The sequence below is a fragment of the Colias croceus genome, chromosome 30 (assembly GCF_905220415.1).
Source record: "Colias croceus chromosome 30, ilColCroc2.1".
Classification (NCBI taxonomy): Eukaryota; Metazoa; Arthropoda; class Insecta; order Lepidoptera; family Pieridae; genus Colias; species Colias croceus.
Genome location: NC_059566.1, coordinates 1,619,440 through 1,637,119, shown reverse-complemented (window position 1 = coordinate 1,637,119; position 17,680 = coordinate 1,619,440). Strand labels below are relative to the sequence as shown.

The following is a 17,680-nucleotide window of genomic DNA, read 5'->3' as shown; positions in this document are numbered from 1 at the left end:
TGACATAACTATGGATATGAGGAAACAGGACAAGCTTTGGAAAGTTCGTCCTCTATTAGATAGAATTCTCCAAGGCTGCAAAGCACAAGGGAGGCAGCAGAAAATTTCTATAGATGAAATGATCATTCCATTTACTGGGGCCTGTCCAATACGACAGTATTGCCCTGGCAAGCCCCATCCGACTGGTATGAAAGCTTTTGTTTTGGCCAATCCAAATGGTCTTGTTTGCGATTTAACTATTTACCAAGGAAAAGAGACTTTTGCATATGATAACCAATTTCATTTAGGTGAAAACGTTGTACTTAAACTTACTGAATCTTTAGTGCCTGGTCATTTGATTTATTTTGATAGATATTTTACTACGGTTAGATTGGCAGACGAACTTGCTAAAAGAGGCTTAAAATGTACTGGAACTATAATGAAAAATCGCGTGCCAAAAGAAGTAATCAATAAAATAGACGATGATAAAACTTTAATGAGGAAAGGAAGAGGGAGTTGTGACGTACTAGTCCGAAATGATGGGGAGGTGGCATTCACTAAATGGATGGACAATAAATCTGTGTTACTGCTGTCCACTATTCATGCTGCTGAAAATTTTGATGACTGTAGAAGATACAACAGATCAACAAGACAATACTTATTTGTTTCACGTCCCGAAGTTATAAAAGAGTATAATAGCAATATGGGCGGAGTAGATTTAACCGACAGATTAATAGCAGTATGCCCAAGTAGAGCACGAACTCGTAAATGGACCGTAAGGTTCATATCCCATTGCTTGGACTTATCTATCACGAATTCATGGATTAAATTTAAACAAGAACAGATAGAAAAAGGTATCCGTAGACATAAAATAGTACAACTTAGAGAGTTCAAAAGACTGATAGCAGAAAGACTAATAGAAGAGAATCTCTACAGAGAGGATGATTTGCTGGATGATAGTGGTGAACCGGAGGAAAGAAGAAACGTAAAAAAGAGGCGTCCGCCAATAGTGCCTTTGCCTTCTAAATTGAGACGAAAGCATGGCACTGATCATTTACCAGAAATGTTAACAACTCAGAGTCGTTGTAGAAATGAAGGATGTTCTAAAAAAACATCAGTAAAATGTTTAGGATGTAATCTGTCGCTTTGCTTAACAGCAAAACGAAATTGCTTTAAGCTATTTCATAATTCTGATTAAATTTTTTCTTTTTCTTTATAATTTTATTTTTTATTTTCTATTTTTGTATGGAGCTATTAATTATAACATTCCATAATTGGGTTATTAATATTAGCTTGTTCTTTTGTAAGTTCCTTATTTTACTAAGAATTCTTATGACATTAACTTTGATAAATAATTCAGACTGATAGAAGTAAGACTTGAGTTTCGTGATTTTATAACTTGTTTTTACATTATAATAAAAAAGTTTAATAAAAGTTGATTATTTTGATTGCAAAAATGTGTTTTTAATTGGTATTATTTATAAAAAAAATCTCACTGTAAGTCCGAGATTCCTTTGTAACGGACATATTCTACCCCGGCATGTTATGTATTAAGACCCAATGGCCTATAAGACGAACAAATAGCACAGAATTATTTTTTATGCCAAAATGATCTTTATTTAAATGTCAATAATGTTTGTTCTAGCAAAAAAAATTGTATGAGCTTTAAGCTCTATTTCGAAGCACGCAAAGTCTCAGGACTTCAGCCACACCTCGAAATAGTTCTTTTTAAAGGACATGCGGACAAATTTACAATGTTAGAAAAAAAAATGTCGGGACTCAGGAGGATAGATAAACTACAAAATGAACAGGTAGGTACATCCCTAGTGACGTTGTAGTTTCGTCGGGACGTGTATTTAACATCTCAATTCTCAGTGTTACTCGTCAAATTATTTACATAAATAAGTTATAATAAAAATAACAAGGACCTATGCGGATAGCATGTTAGTTAGCTTGTTATTTTTATTCGAACTGAGAATGCATTTATTTTTTGCGATTTATGAAGACCAATCGAGTACTTGAAATGCTGCGAGGCGATTTGGTGTATCGAAATGGACTGTGAGGGATTTGCTGCATCAAGGACTACATCCTTTCCATTTGCGACCCGTTCAAGAACTTGGGTGAACGACCTAGAACCACGGGAGAATTTCTGCCGATGGTTTTTAGAAAATGTTTTATTCACCGACGTTGTTGAATGTTGAATGTTGCCTACATTCACAAGACTTGGCATATTTAATATGTATAACGCGACGAGACGCTTACCAAATACCAACACAGATTTAGTGTTAATGTATAAACAGGAGTTTTAAATAATTATTTAGGCGTAAATGTGAGCTCTGAAATAAATCGCATATCCGTAGACGTAAATACCAACACAGATTTAGTGTTAATGTATAAACAGGAGTTTTAAATAATTATTTAGGCGTAAATGTGAGCTCTGAAATAAATCGCATATCCGTAGACGTAAATACCAACACAGATTTAGTGTTAATGTATAAACAGGAGTTTTAAATAATTATTTAGGCGTAAATGTGAGCTCTGAAATAAATCGCATATCCGTAGACGTAAGTTTGAAACCTACAATCATACTTTCAAAGAAAGCCATCATTGTTGACTGAACTCTGTAATCAATTAAAGACACGGTTGCCGCTGATATTTTCAAAGATTTACTGTTCTTGGATCCACAGCATGTGTTTACAAAGATTTGTTTTGAAGATTTCGCTGACTTTTGGTTAAAAAAAGGTTAACAACATTAAAAAAATTGAGCTAGCGTAAAGTTACCTGTTTTGTATATCAAAAGTTGCGCGCTTTTACGCTGCACTTGGTCGTGAAAACAGTTTGGAAATCCGAGTGTTAAATAAAGTTATAGTGAAAAGAAAATTTCACTGTTTTAAAGCAATATAACATCGTCGCTAAGAAGTCTCGACTTATATCGAGGACTTCGCGAACGAGAACTGTGATGTTGTGTGAAATAGTGAGACGCATGTTTATGTGGAATTTTGGATTTTTTGGACCCATAGATCAAGGTAAACAATATTGATGTTTTGCATTAAAACAAAACATGTATTATGTGTCGAATAAAACACACAGCGTTGGATGAAGAAAGCAGTCTATGAATCCTATATATCTCTATGCAAATTGGGTCACCTTACCAAATATCGATGGATCTTTCACCTCACTAGCAAGAGCGCGTCCCTAGTATGGCATCTGTCATCATCGCCTTTGAAGCGCTGTCATCTTCCAAGCTCCATAGCATCTTCATCAGCAAGCAGTAAACTGCAACGCTGTGTGTTTTATTCGACACATAATACATGTTTTGTTTTAATGCAAAACATCAATATTATGTGTCTTTCTAAAACACACAGCGTTGGATGAAGATGTGTTTGATATCTGCTGGTGAAGAAAGACATACAAACGCTATGTTGAACATAAATTATCTTGTTAATATTGTAATACCTAAGTGCTGTATTAACAACTTAAATTTCATTCCTTACAGAATGTTAAATGAACCTGTTGTATTGTAAAATAAAGTTATATTTTAAATTCTAAAAACAATACAAGGGGGTTATGTAATAACAACAAAAATTGTTTTTCTTTCATATTGTAAGAACTAACCATATAGGTATCCTCTAAATTTTAAATTATTCTCCTCAGATAATCTTCTCAATAAGCCAATACTAATGAACTAAGTCTTAGAACCTAAGAACTGCTTAATTATTTCTCTATATCTTTGATACAAATCAAAGTTCAAATAATAACATAAAAATAAAATTTTAAAAATTATAACTCAAAGGAAGATCAATGTCACCAAGGATAAACAATGGAGCCTCTAAGGCTAAATACTACAGTAAATAACATCTGTATATAAAATAACTATAATAAGCAATGTTAACACAACTGTACCTTAAGCATTAAGCATGTTTGTTACACATTGATCATTACTATGATCTTAAATTAATTACACTGAATTATATAATAAATTAAACAGTTTCAGGTTACCTTAAAGTAAACCAGACTCACTGGCACTGGCTAAATTGACTGATTGACAGTAAAACTTTTATAATTGACTGTATGGTCCTTCCACTGCCTCCACGGGTTGGTGCCCTTACCACATTCTTGAAGCCACTGCTGGACAGGGCTGCTACGTTTACTGTTTTTAAGATCTGGAGGGACCTTAACTAGCCAGAGATAAAGGTTTGTGTTGCAAGGTTAAAGGGTCCGCCCCTTTATAGATAAGAATCAATTATCTACTTTTAAGATTGAAAATCAGTCCTTTGTTACTTGAACCAACCTTTCCACATAGGTCACTGGGCATATCTATGTGTCTGAGTTTCCTCACAACCGACCACCTGATGGATAATGTGTTGTTGTATCCATTTAGTATCCAAATTCAGGTCAGGTTATAATCTTATCTTGCTGTGATAAAAAAACTGTATTTTGAGGTTTTCAGAAGTCATGTTCATGTCATGAACAGGGTCAGCTTGCTTATGATAGACTTAAGCCAATTAAATAAAATCCCTGTGTACTAGATTACATGCATTCTTTTTTTTTTTTTTTTTTTTAGCATTGCATTATGAAAGTCACCTCCTGCTTGGAGGGTCATATGTTGGCACTGTAGAGGGGCACCACTACTTAACTGCTCTTTCTCCTTTGCTTTACAATGGGCTGTTTTCTCCCCTCCCCCCCCCCTTTTCTGACTGAGCAGTTGGGGGGCCATAAGGCCGTAAGGCCATTCACCAATGGTCTGAGTGCTCATGACTTCCGGGTCAATAACCATATATAACCATAACAGTCAATAACCATAAGCCATCTTTAGGCGCTTGACATTGAGTTGCAGAGAAATGCCCGTATATTATTATTATTTATTATATTAACCATAAGCCACCCTTGGGTGCTATGTATCTGCCCCGGTCCCGGGGTGCGAGGTGCGCTAGTGCACTTGGAGGATTACCCTTGAAAGGGAATATTCAGTCTAGGCGTCAGCTCCATCAACGACTGCAGATGTCGCAAAATTCGGAGCAGGCTTTGGCAAATATGCCTTGGCACTAAAGCATTCCTTTGGATAGCGAAATGGTCCATATCAGGAGCTTCCGAAATATTATATTTCCTGTTGTACAAGGTAGGAGAAGCCACTCCGGTACAGGTTGATTTCTTGAGAGGCAATCTAAATCAAAGGCCACTTAGGCGTCCTGGAAGCGTGCCAAGAGTTGTTTTCAACTTTTCAGCTAGGTACAGTTACTCAGTTGTAAGAGCTAAGAGAGTCAGCAACCTTTGTATGTGGGCGACCAAAGTCTGATTGATAGCTTGGGCTACAGGATGTGCGCCCCTTGCAATTTACTCAGAAGAACTTTTATTGCATATCTGGTACACGACATATAAGTCAGAAGTTCTAATGCCAAGTCCCCTGCTTCCCTCTTCATTTCTCTGACAGGTAAGTACTGTTCAGATGTCCTACTCAGCCCGCATCCGCGGTATCTGTAGTTAGGAAGTGAGAAACTTGTTCTTTTACAAAGACTATTACATTTCTGTTTATGTTTCTTTTCCACAACTCTTAAGTCTTGTATAGCATGTAGAGGGAAAGCCTTTCTCTCTTGGTCTGCTGTGCGCGAAACTCTAGAGAAATACCTGGAGGCGACAACTGTACAGTCCTCTCAGTGTTAGATGTCTAGAACTGTCTGCAACTCTTATTTAGTGCAAGACATGGTCCTTTTAATGACTACCACAGTATGCTCTATCTTTGAGGCTTTTGGGACTGGCGATAACACAGACATTTCTATAGTATCACACATGAGGCACAAGTATCCAGGCTTACAATGTACACTTTGTAATTGATGTGCCAAACCTGCCTTCCCAAAATCTCTATGGTCTCCGGGACCTGTAGAGTTAATTGGAACAATCCTTGTAGACGAAAAGATAATTGTCTAACTAGAAGGCTGTAGCTCATTCTGTGGCTTTACTAAAATCTCCATGGTCTCCGAGACCTGTGAAGTTAAATTATTAGAATAATCCTGATAGTTTAACTAAATCAGAGGGCTGTGGCCCTTTTTGTGATTGGAGTGCCAATCAAGCTCTACCAATATCTCCATGGTCTCCGCGACATGTGAAGTTGAATTGGAATAGTCTTGTCAATCAGGCTTTACCAAAACCCCCATGGTCTCCGCGACCTATGAAGTTGAATTGGAATAGTCCTGCCAATCAGGCTTTACCAAAACCTCCATGGTCTCCGCGACCTGTGAAGTTAAATTGGATTAGTCATGGTAGACCCAAAAGATAATTGTCCAACTAAATCAGAAGGCACTTTATGTGGCTGTAGTGCCAATTAAGCTTTTCCAAAATCCTCACAGTCTACAAGATCTGTGAAGTTAATTTTGCAACGGTCTCAATAGACCAAAACTTAATAGCTTAAATAAAACAGAAGGAGGGCACCTCCAGCCTGTAGGGTCTCCGCGACCATTTGAAATGGCTGCCATATGCAGGCAGAAAATAGGCCAATGATGCCTGATTGTACAAGCCAATCCTGGCCTTGTGAGAATCTCATTACTGTTACCAATGATGTCTAATTTTACAAGACAATCCTGGCTTTGTAAAAATTTAATTACCGTTATAATCTGTGATATGTATCAAAATTACCTGGTTAATACCTAGGTGTTTAGGTGTCTCAGGTTGAATATCAACCTGGCGGAGCCATCAGCTCTTATTGCCAGAAGCATATCTGAATGTAAGTATGGCATATATTTTTCTGGGTCTTTCTGGACACAGTTCTTTCAGCATAACCATACTAAGCTAATCATGGCTAAGGACACCTTGTACATATTTTCAGTACATATTTTTGTAGAAGATACAAATAAAAAATACAAAGATTTTGGTTACTTTACTGTTGATATTATAGAATTGTTATCACACCTGAGTGTTAATTTTAAGGCAAGCTCTTTCACTTAAGTAAGAAAGGAACTAGATAAACAACATTATCATCGGTAACATTATAACCAAGAATGATCTCATTCAACTGTTCGGGGATACAGTAAATATGGGTCCTTGATGATGATAATGTATATAAACATATCTACCTCTTATAATCTGCAATGTCTATTTCTTATGATTTTTCACTACTATTCAAATAAGTACCCATAGAATCAAAGCTTATTCTGGTATCAATTGGCTATGAAAATAAGCTCCTTATGTTAAGAATTATTTACCGTAAGATAAATTAGGTAATCTCAACTTGCAGTAATAAGTAGCTCCTACTGAATATTGTGTGAGACTGTTGCTCATATTATACACTCTATATCATATCCTATAATAAGTAATGTAAAATCTATATGTGACATGTATCAATATTGAAATAATATTAAAATAGTTAATTAACAATTTCTTCTCTTTAAAATATTGTGATAGACAGGTTTTGTAACTAACTATCTAAAATCTAAGTACATCTTAATTGTCTTGAATTATTTATGTAGTCAGTGGGCACTAAGTAGTAGGTACTCACTTTTGTTGAGGTAGTTACAATTGAATGGTCTAAGTGATTGAGATGCCTCACTACCTGCTGAGTGCTGGGGCTCGTTAGCCAGAGGGGATCACGGTGGATTCCTTATACCTAAGTACCTTCTACCTAGGTAGCCTAACGCTATTTCACAAGTCTGGTTAAAAGCAATACTTGACACAGTAACCAATGTGCCTGTGTATGATAAAGAAACCCGATGATAATGTAGTGATCTCATTATAGGCATGCATTGTGTTTTATTAATTACCTACATCTAAATATTGATGTATTTGTGTCAAATACTGTGAAATGTATGCCACGTGCTGGATGAAAATCTATGCACGAGTCCGGACATGTTCTGACAAGTTCGATTGTACTTACGGAATTTCTCGTCTCCCGGTCTCTTGAGCAGTGACGAACCATTACTTCTCTCGTCCTCCGAGGACGAAAAAGAGTTCCCGCCACTATTATACATACCAAAGCACCGGTTTTCGAATTTCCTTCCGACAACGTGGTCTTTTGTGTTTCATATTGGAACTAATTCCGTTTTTCACTAGAAAAACACTAAAATTTAACGCGTGTGTGTTTTATCACACTTAATATTCGAGAATTATAATTATATATATTCGAATTCGAGAATTATATTCTGCGCGATGTTATTGCGCACGAATTCATAAACGCTATGGAGCTTGGAAGATGACAGCGCTTCAAAGGCGATGATGACAGATGCCATACTAGGGACGCGCTCTTGCTAGTGAGGTGAAAGATCCATCGATATTTGGTAAGGTGACCCAATTTGCATAGAGATATATAGGATTCATAGACTGCTTTCTTCATCCAACGCTGTGTGTTTTAGAAAGACACATAATAACTTTTTAGTTACCCGGGCGGTGACGATTTCCCTTTTTACTCAGTGTGTAGTGAAGTGTTATGTATAAGTAGACGCGTCTTTTCAAAATAAAGCCCGTGGTTTTTGTTTCGTGGAAATCGGTGCAAAATTGGCGAAGATATAGACCAAATAGTTAATAGTGTTTAACCAACAAACTGAGTGACTGGGTGGTACCCGACATCAAGTGGATCAACGGAGTGCCGGGCTGCGGCAAAACAACATATTTGGTAAAACACTTCGACGAGGCCAATGACGTAATTGCGACAACCACAGTAGAGGCGGCAAAAGATCTGAGAGAGAAGCTAGCGCACCGCATAAAAGGAGAGGAAAAAATACGAGTGCGTACAATAGCTTCAATCCTAACAATTGGATTCAGAGGGTCCTTCAGTTGTAAACGGTTAACCGTGGACGAAGCCCTCATGAACCATTTTGGTTCTATAATAATGGCCGCAAAGCTGTCTGGCGCAGCGGAAGTGGTCCTAGTTGGAGATGTAAACCAACTGCCGTTTATCGACAGAGATAATCTCTTTCATATGAGATACTGTCGGCCCGACTCTATCACAACCATTCACCAAAATTTACTCTGCACACACCGCAATCCGATGGATGTTGCCTTCGCCCTCAGTGAAGTGTACTCTGGCATATACTCATCTCAGCCCGGAATGCACTCATTAATCCAAAAGGGATAAAGAGACGCGGTTATCCCAAGCTCCTTGGAAAATACCCACTACCTCGTACACACACAGGAGGAAAAGAGCACCCTTTCCAACCAGGGCTATGGAGCGGGGTCGGGTTCCCGCATCTTAACCATCCACGAGGCACAAGGCCCAACGTACGAAACCGTCCTCATCCTGAAGTCAAACGCCAAAAAACTCAGCCTGCACGACAGTGTACCTCACGCGGTTGTCGCAATATCCAGACACACGAAGACCTGTGTCTACTTCGCTGACGACTGTGGCGACGCGATCGGCAGGTTTAAAGCCCTATATAATTTGTTTATTATTTTCAGAAATAAACAAGCCAACACCGATGTTGCAAGCGTCCTTCCAAAATAAGGCTTAGCACGCACTGCGGTTAAAATTACGCGTTTTATCGTAGGTCTGAAACCGCAAAAAAATGTAACACATAGTTTTCTATACAAGCGCACGCATTAGTGACGTTTTTCAGTGACTGATTTTAAAAACGTAACTTGCTACATTTTGATCGCGGTTTGCAAACGCGCGTTTTTTTTGTGTCCTATAGTTAAAGTATGGAAGCGCACGCACAGCGTTTAACCGCATTCGGTTTTATATTCAGTCTCGACTGGGCGAGCGCAGAGGATAGACGTTATTTGCAGTGCTAACGAACGTTAAGAAATTTTTTCATGTCGTCCGACTCGGATATAGCGTCTATAGACTACGATAATTTGTCTAAAAATATTATTATTGAAGTGGAAAAAAGGCCAGCATTATATGACAAATCGTTAAAGCAATACAAAGACAGAAATATTAAGGCCCGGCTTTGGCAGGAGGTATATCAAAATGTGTGCAGAGAATGGACAAACTTATCGGAGGCAGACAAGAAAAACAAAGGTGTGCTGCTTTTAATTTTAATATTTAAAGTTAATTAATTACAATCTTAATATCTTAATCTTAATCTTAATACTATTATAAAGGCGAAAGTTTGTAAGTATGGATGTATGGATGTATGGATGTTTGTTACTCTTTCACGTAAAAACTACTGAACCGATTACAATGAAATTTAGCACACATATAGAGGGTAACTTGGATTAACACATAGGATAAGTTTTATCCCGGAAATCCCACGGGAACGGGAACTATGCGGGTTTTCCTTTGAAAACGCGGGCGAAGCCGCGGGCGGAAATCTAGTTAGTTATATAGCGTCGTACTGCCAATTTAAAGCACCAGCTCGAGATGTAAAGTAGTCCGCAAATAAATTTCGTACTTGCATCACGTCATTACTAGGACGAAGTCTAATTGGATGTAAATTTCGTAGTTCCGAGTGTTCCCATTGGCACGAATTTTCTAGTAATTCCTTGCCATCGTATTTTCGAACGAAATTGTGCAATATGCAGCAAGCTTTAACTATGTAATCGCATAGTACAAGTTGTGTATCTAATGGTCTGTGTAAAATTCGCCATTTATTTGCCATTATGCCAAATGTACATTCGACTGTTCTTCTGGCATACGAAAGTCGGTAGTTATAAATCTTTTCTTTGATAGATAAGTTTCTGCTTGGGTATGGTCTCATCAAATGTTTTAAAAGCGGAAAAGCTTCATCCCCAACAAATACAAATGGCATTTCAGACCCTTCATTATAATTTGGTATTACTGAGCATTCTGGTAAATCCAGTTGGTTTGCTAAAAGTCTTCTACCAAAATTTGAACTTCGGAATACGCTGGCGTCACTATTAGATCCGTATGCACCCACGTCAATAGCTACAAAGCTATAGTTAGCATCAGCAATCGCAAGCAGAATAATAGAATAAAACTTCTTATAATTAAATGATTCTGACCCGGTATTATCGGGTCTTTCGATTCTTATGTGCTTGCCATCAAGTGCGCCGACACAATTTGGGAAGTGTGTTTGTTCAAAAAATCCTTTTGCTATGTTTAACCAGTCTTCTTTTGTCATTTCTTTTAAGTAAATAGGCTGCAAACATAACCATAACTGCTTGCATGTATGATAAATAATTTCACTAATAGTAGTAGCGCCAATCAAGTATTCAAAATATAACGATTTTATGCTATTTCCTGAAGCAAGGTACCTGCAAACAAGATATTGATTTATTTTTTTGTTTTAGGAAGCTCCATACAAAAAAAATGGAAAAACATGAAAGATTGTTTCGCTAAGGAATTGGCAGCACATCAAGGCAAATCTGGACAGGCTGCTCCTCCAAAGAAAAGGAAATATGTTCATTTTGACTCAATGCTTTTTCTAATTCCTTCTATGCAGAAACGAGAAACAAGCAGTAATATAATGTCGTCTGTTTCTCCTCAAGATATAAATGTATCGTCACCGGCATCTACTCAGGATAGAACATTGCCTGCTACAGCTCAAAATTCGCAACCTCAAATAGCACTGCGAAAGAAGAACTGTTCTGGAAGCAACAATTCAATAGACTATGAGAAGCAATTACTGGACATATTAAAAGAAAAACAAGTACACGAGAACGACGACGAAGAAAAAAACTTTGCGCTAATGTTAGTTCCTATGTTACGTAAATTAAATGAAGATCAAAAGCATTATGCTAAGATTGAAATCCTTAATGTCTTAAAAAAGGCACGTTCTCATTCATCTCCGCAACCATCGCAACACGTTTTTAATCAACCATCTCAATTTAGAAAACAAAGAATATGCAGTTCACCATTGTATCATCAAACATATACCCAGCCACAAAACACCAATCAGTATTCTCCACAATCCTCATCTATAGATACAATATATTCCATCCCATCACCATCAGAAACTCTTCCTCCAACAAGTCCAGCTCCACAGCCATCAACTACAATTCTACAAGTACCGTCTATACCAATGCCACAAAATCAGGTACAAATTATTAGCCAAAAAATTTTAAGACCAGCCAGTGCGACTGCTAATTATTTTTCGAAATTTGGAAATCAGGTAGCAGAAGACCAAGACTTTTCCGAATTTGGGAATGAGGAAACAGAAGGCCATGACTTCTCACAATTTGGAAATTAGGTAACAGAAGAGCAATACTACCTACACCAAAGAGTAAATTAAAAATTTTTAGTTATAACTTTTTATTGCACTTCTTACTTTTTAATTTTGCCTATTCAATGGTTTGTAATAAAGATTTTCATAATAATTAAAAATTGTTTTCTTACCTCAACGTAACTGAAAGTCGCTCTTCAGGTGATATTGCCTTACGAAATGTAGTGTCTTGATGTTGTAAATACGGGCCCACGGCTTGTAATAATTTATCAAAGGTACTAATAGACATTCTGTAGTAATTAAAAAATTTATCGGGATGCTCTCGCACATCGTTGTACATTTTGCAAAAGTATCCTTTTAAATGTCTTTGATCTGTTAGCGGATGTACCCAGTACCTATGTCGGCGGCGTTGTTTACGACTTTTGCTTCTTATTTTCAAAATCAAAGCCACAACACATGCTACTCGCCAGAAATCCATGATGGTACTGACATAAAATTAAGCAAAACGCGAGCCGCAATGCGTGTTTGTATGCGGTTTTGCGTTTTCAGCTATTCCTGTGCTGCTCGCGTTTAACCGCAGTGCGTGCTAAGCCTAAGAGCTCATTGGAGCGCAATACTGAACTGCGAGCTGAAAACGAGCGTCTACGGTTTGAATTAATGAAGTAAGTATAGATGGTTTAGTTTTTTTTACATTGTTTTAAAAGACACTCTATTTTAATAATGTTCGGTGTCACATGAAATAATTTCGCCAAAATGGCTGAATAGCGTTGGAATAAATTTAAGGGACAAGACAGAATTAGCATATGATATTTTTTTTTCTAGTATCGTAATGAAATGTTTTAACCTTATTGTTTATTTTCTTTTATCTGGTGATCAATTTTTTAAGTGTTGAAACTTTTTAATAATAAATTATGCATAACAAATCCCTACAAATTGGTTGAAGAAGCGAAACAGATGACAAAAGAGTACTTTGAAGCTCAATTATCGGCGCTACGGGCTGAGGTAGGGATTTGGTGTATTTAACTATTTACTGGTTTCGAACCTTAAAAGCAAAAAAAAAAAACGGTACAATTTTAGAGAGTCCGACTTGCACTTGGCCTGTTTCATTATAATTATTCTCCTGCTTTTCTGATAGGTTTCATCCTAGGATTTTTTATAGGTTCTACGTTGGCCTATCCTATTTTTTATTAATTATCATAGTAGGTTAATGTGTTTCGTGGGATGATTTACCTCAAGCATGCAATGTATAACATGACTTTACGGCTAGCCACTTCAGTGATCTTTGTGACCTACTTATAAATGCCTTAAACTCACCTAGATTAAGATTTAGCGACCCAAGAGGCTTGAATGAAGAAGAAATGCACTTTTGGACTGGACGAACTAATGAAGAATTTAACGCCATCTGAACAAAGCCCTTCATTAAGAAATGCATGTCTCTCTCTTTTGTTTACTCAAAGATCGTAAGTACTTATTTTAAGAATATTGGAACGGAAAAGTTATAACAATATTTAGAAATTTTTGAAGTGAAACTTCTTTATCGGGGTTGGAAAACAATTTAGTGTAACATTTTTTCGTTACCCCCGTAGACCCCAGAACTAATACTTTGGGTATTTTATTAACGAAACTACGCACTGGGGAATTCAATTTCAGGCTTGTGATGTTGTTTAATATATCAAGAAGACAACTCGGAAACCTAAGGATTCCAAGAGCACAACTTTTTGTTCCAGAGGCATATAGCATGCACAAATTCCAAAACCTCTTAACCCTTAAATGGACAATGTTGTTTTTAAACAACATACTAAACATCACAGATAAAATTATCTTTATTTTATTTTTTTGTTAATTTTGACAACTAGTTCTTATTTCTGAACGAATTTTGTACTTTTTTAATGTTGGCACTATCCAATATTTTTATGCATTAAAAATAAATGAATGTCAAATGTCACTTTGAAGAAAACTTTTCTAGTGGCGCGAAACTAAGTTTTGAAGTTGTGTTCGGACTTTGATAAAATATAATGTAAGTATATAACATATTTTTATTTGCTTGATTATATCTTCAATTACATGTTCATGTTGTAAAACATTGAAAATTACTTGATGCTACTGTCGAATTACGCGAAATCTGGTATGTTGTAGGAAAACTACAATGCGCATTGCCTGCTAAATAAATGCATGTTTGGTGAAGGGTTTTTATTTTGCTTTTCAGCATGCCGCGATTACTAGAAAGCGAAATTACAAAGTATTTAGAAACTCTTGAAGATTCAGAAGATGGCTTAGACGGCTCGGACTCCGAAGTAGAGGATGAAGGTCACTATTATCAAACAGCTCGAGATGTTCTTCGGGACCTTGAAAATAGTGATGAAGGTGAGAATGCCCAGTCTGATGAAGTGGATGCTGATCCTCCTCTTGTAGTTGACAACGATCAAAATATGCCAGACCCTCCTATTTTGGAAGCCGGAGAAGCAGTACCCCAGAGTAGATCACAAGGGATTTCTAAGCGACCTCTGGTTTGGCGAAAACGGAATCTTGTTACTGCTGAAGACAGCCTTATTTTTAGGGGAGAAACTCAGATAACGGAAGCATTGATGTCTTGTAACACGCCGTATGATTTTTTTTCATTTTATTTTACATCAGATATAAAAAAACAAATTGTAGAACAAAGTAACTTATACGCGGCCCAGAAACAAATATCCAATCCTGAAATTATAAATGAAAATATCATAAATAAATTCCTAGGCATTCTGATTTACACCTCAGTCATAAAATTTCCAAACACCAGGGCTTACTGGAGTGATAAATTTGGTTATGATCACATAAAAAATACGATGCCGTTAAAAAAATTTGAAAAAATAAGATCCACTCTCCATTTTGCCGACAATACGCTATGCTTACCCAAAGATCATCCAGACTATGACAGGCTATTCAAAATAAGACCTCTTGAGGAAATGCTCAACTGCCAGTTTGGAAAGGTTCCCTTAGACCAAAGGCTTTCCATAGACGAGCAGATGTGTGCAACCAAAATGAGCCATTACATAAAACAATACATGCCCAATAAACCCCACAAGTGGGGGTTCAAATTATATACACACCGGCACAATTAGCGGAACAAAAAAAAAAGTGAGACTATGAGATAATAACGCATATATTTGACGAAAATGTAATTAGATACAAAGTAACAAGTTGATTAACATCTTTTAACAACGACTTTGAAAAGTCTTCGTTATTTTTTATTGAAAAATTAAGAAATTTGAAATAAGTGAAATTTTTAGATGATTATGAACCATCACAAAAAAAATAAAAAAAGTAAGCATTAAATGATTTGACAATAAAATTAAAGCAAAATTAATAACGAGTGTTTCCCCCTCTTGGTCTGATTACGGTTTCCATTCGTCTGGGCTTGCTACAGATTATGTTATCGATGATTTCTTGAGGCAACCGCTCCCACTTCTCAAGTAATTCGTTTCCAAGTTCATTCAGATTGTTGGGGGGTGGCATTCTGGATTTAACCCTTCTTTTTAGCAAGTCCCAGACATGCTTTATCGGATTCATATCGGGGGAATTTGCTGGCCACTGCATCACCGGTATACCTACGTGGCTCAGATATGCCTGTACCGATTGTGCACTATGAGCACGAGCATTATCTTGCATTAGAATAAAGTAGTCACCAATAAATGGGGCAAATGGTACAACATGTTCTTCTTAAATGACTCTGATGTATCTATCTGCTGTCATGGTCCCTCCTGTGACTATCAATAACTCCGTGCGAGCTCTCAAACATATCCCTCCCCAAACCATAATCGAGCCGCCACCATAAGCCACTGTGTGTTCAAAATTAGACTATATTTGGCGTTCTCCTCTGTGTCTCCATATTTGCTGTCTCCCATTGATCTGTTTTAAAAGAACTCTGCACTCATCAGTAAAGAGAACCTGCTGCCATTCATTCAAATCCCAGACGATGTTCTCGCGTATCGGTTTCTGTTCCGCTAATTGTGCCGGTGTGTGTATCTCATCTGCAGTCTACAAGGATATGCTCATAGATTTGAGGTTTACAGTGGAGGGGGCTCCAAAAATAACATCTTACCTGGTGAGCCAGATTTGGGAGAGTCTGGAAATACAGTCGTCAGGTTAGCTAGAATGGTACCACGCAATGTGAATCACATTATATACTTCGTCAACTTCTATACTTCTGTGCCTCTCGTCACCTATTTAGCTAAGGAAGGAATTTTCTCACTGGGAACAGTAAGAGTAAACCGATTGAGAAACTGCAAATTGCCTGACAAAAACACTATAATGAAAAAGAACGTACCCAGAGGATTCTATGAGGAAAACGTGGCGACTGTGGATGATATTGACGTAAGTGCTGTTGTGTGGAAAGATAACAAGCCCGTTAACCTTCTTTCCACTTACGTAGGAGCAGAACCAGCAACCACAGTCACGCGCTTTGATAAATCGAAGAAAGAGAGAGTTGCTATTCCATGCCCCAAAGTCATCAAGGAGTACAATGCTCACATGGGGGGCGTGGACTTATTAGATTCATTTATAGGTCGTTATCACATCACAATGAAGAGCCGCAAGTGGACCATGCGCTTATTTTATCATTTCCTGGACCTCGCATAAATTCATGGGTTATGTTCAAGAAGGTAAATAATATAAAAGGAAATGATCAACTTCTCAATTTGGGTACATTTAGACTAGAACTTGCCGAAACCCTCTGCAAATTGGGTCTACCTGCAAATGGCGCTAAACGTGGTCGACCTAGTGGGAGCACAATACAAAGAGAACTTGTAATGAAGAAGTTTCGAGGACCAGCTCAAGCAATTCCTCTGAAAGACGTCAGATTGGATCAGACATGTCATTGGGCAGTTTGGCTGGATAAGCAGCAGAGGTGCAAATTCCCGAAATGTTCAGGATTTACGTTCAAAATGTGCCAAAAATGTCGTGTATCTTTATGTGATACGAAAAAAAGCAATTGTTTTTATAAATATCATAATTTAGAATAAATAAACACATTTCAAAAACAATATCCACTCTTATTTTACCCATACTTGCAAAATGTCATTGAATGCGCAATGTAGTTTATAAACAACACTCACATTATTGCAAAAAAAAAATAGTAAATTCATGTCTAGATTTTTTTACTCATTTTTCCTAGACAGTAATACATGTCTATTATACAAATATATTTTTTTAAAACGTAAAAAAAAATCGTCCATTTAAGGGTTAAAGCAATTCACAATTGTAAATGTAACCACTGGCGGATACATTTTAGACGTAAAAGGACCCTACGCTGCAACTAAAACTGATGCACAAATAATGAGCGATTTGATGACTGATGAAGAAAACCCTCTTCATATATTATAACAGGCCAATGATGTTTTCATTTTAGACCCAGTTGCTTATGCAGCCAAATTTACTGAATCAAGGCTGTTTTGGTCAGTTGCTTATTTGAATGCAGCCAAATTTACTGAATCAAGAGGCTATTTTGGTCAGTTGCTTATTTGTAAGCAGCCAAATTTACTGAATCAAGAGGCTGTTTTGGTCAGTTGCTTATTTGAAAGCAGCCAACTTTACTGAATGAAGAGGCTGTTTTGGTCAGTTGCTTATTTGAAAGCAGCGAAATTTACTGAATCAAGGCTGTTTTGGTCAGTTGCTTA

General features: G+C 37.1%; 1 protein-coding gene and 1 long non-coding RNA gene across 7 annotated transcripts; one reads left to right on the top strand and one right to left on the bottom strand.

The window, feature by feature from the left end:
* The first annotated feature begins 10 nt into the window (after positions 1-10).
* LOC123704522 (piggyBac transposable element-derived protein 3-like) lies at positions 11-1,177 on the top strand. Its single transcript, XM_045652904.1, has one exon. The coding sequence runs from the start codon at positions 11-13 to the stop codon at positions 1,175-1,177; it is 1,167 nt and encodes a 388-aa protein (XP_045508860.1).
* Positions 1,178-3,011: 1,834 nt separating this feature from the next.
* LOC123704801 lies at positions 3,012-8,335 on the bottom strand. Of its 6 annotated transcripts, none has more exons than XR_006753177.1 (2): positions 7,940-8,335; positions 3,012-3,372 (listed from the first exon to the last, which is right to left on the bottom strand). It is a non-coding gene; the product is annotated as an uncharacterized LOC123704801 (long non-coding RNA). The 6 variants fall into 6 exon arrangements; XR_006753178.1 differs by having other exon boundaries at positions 3,012-3,369; XR_006753176.1 differs by lacking the exon at positions 7,940-8,335 and adding an exon at positions 7,844-7,907.
* Between the last annotated feature and the right edge of the window lie 9,345 nt (positions 8,336-17,680).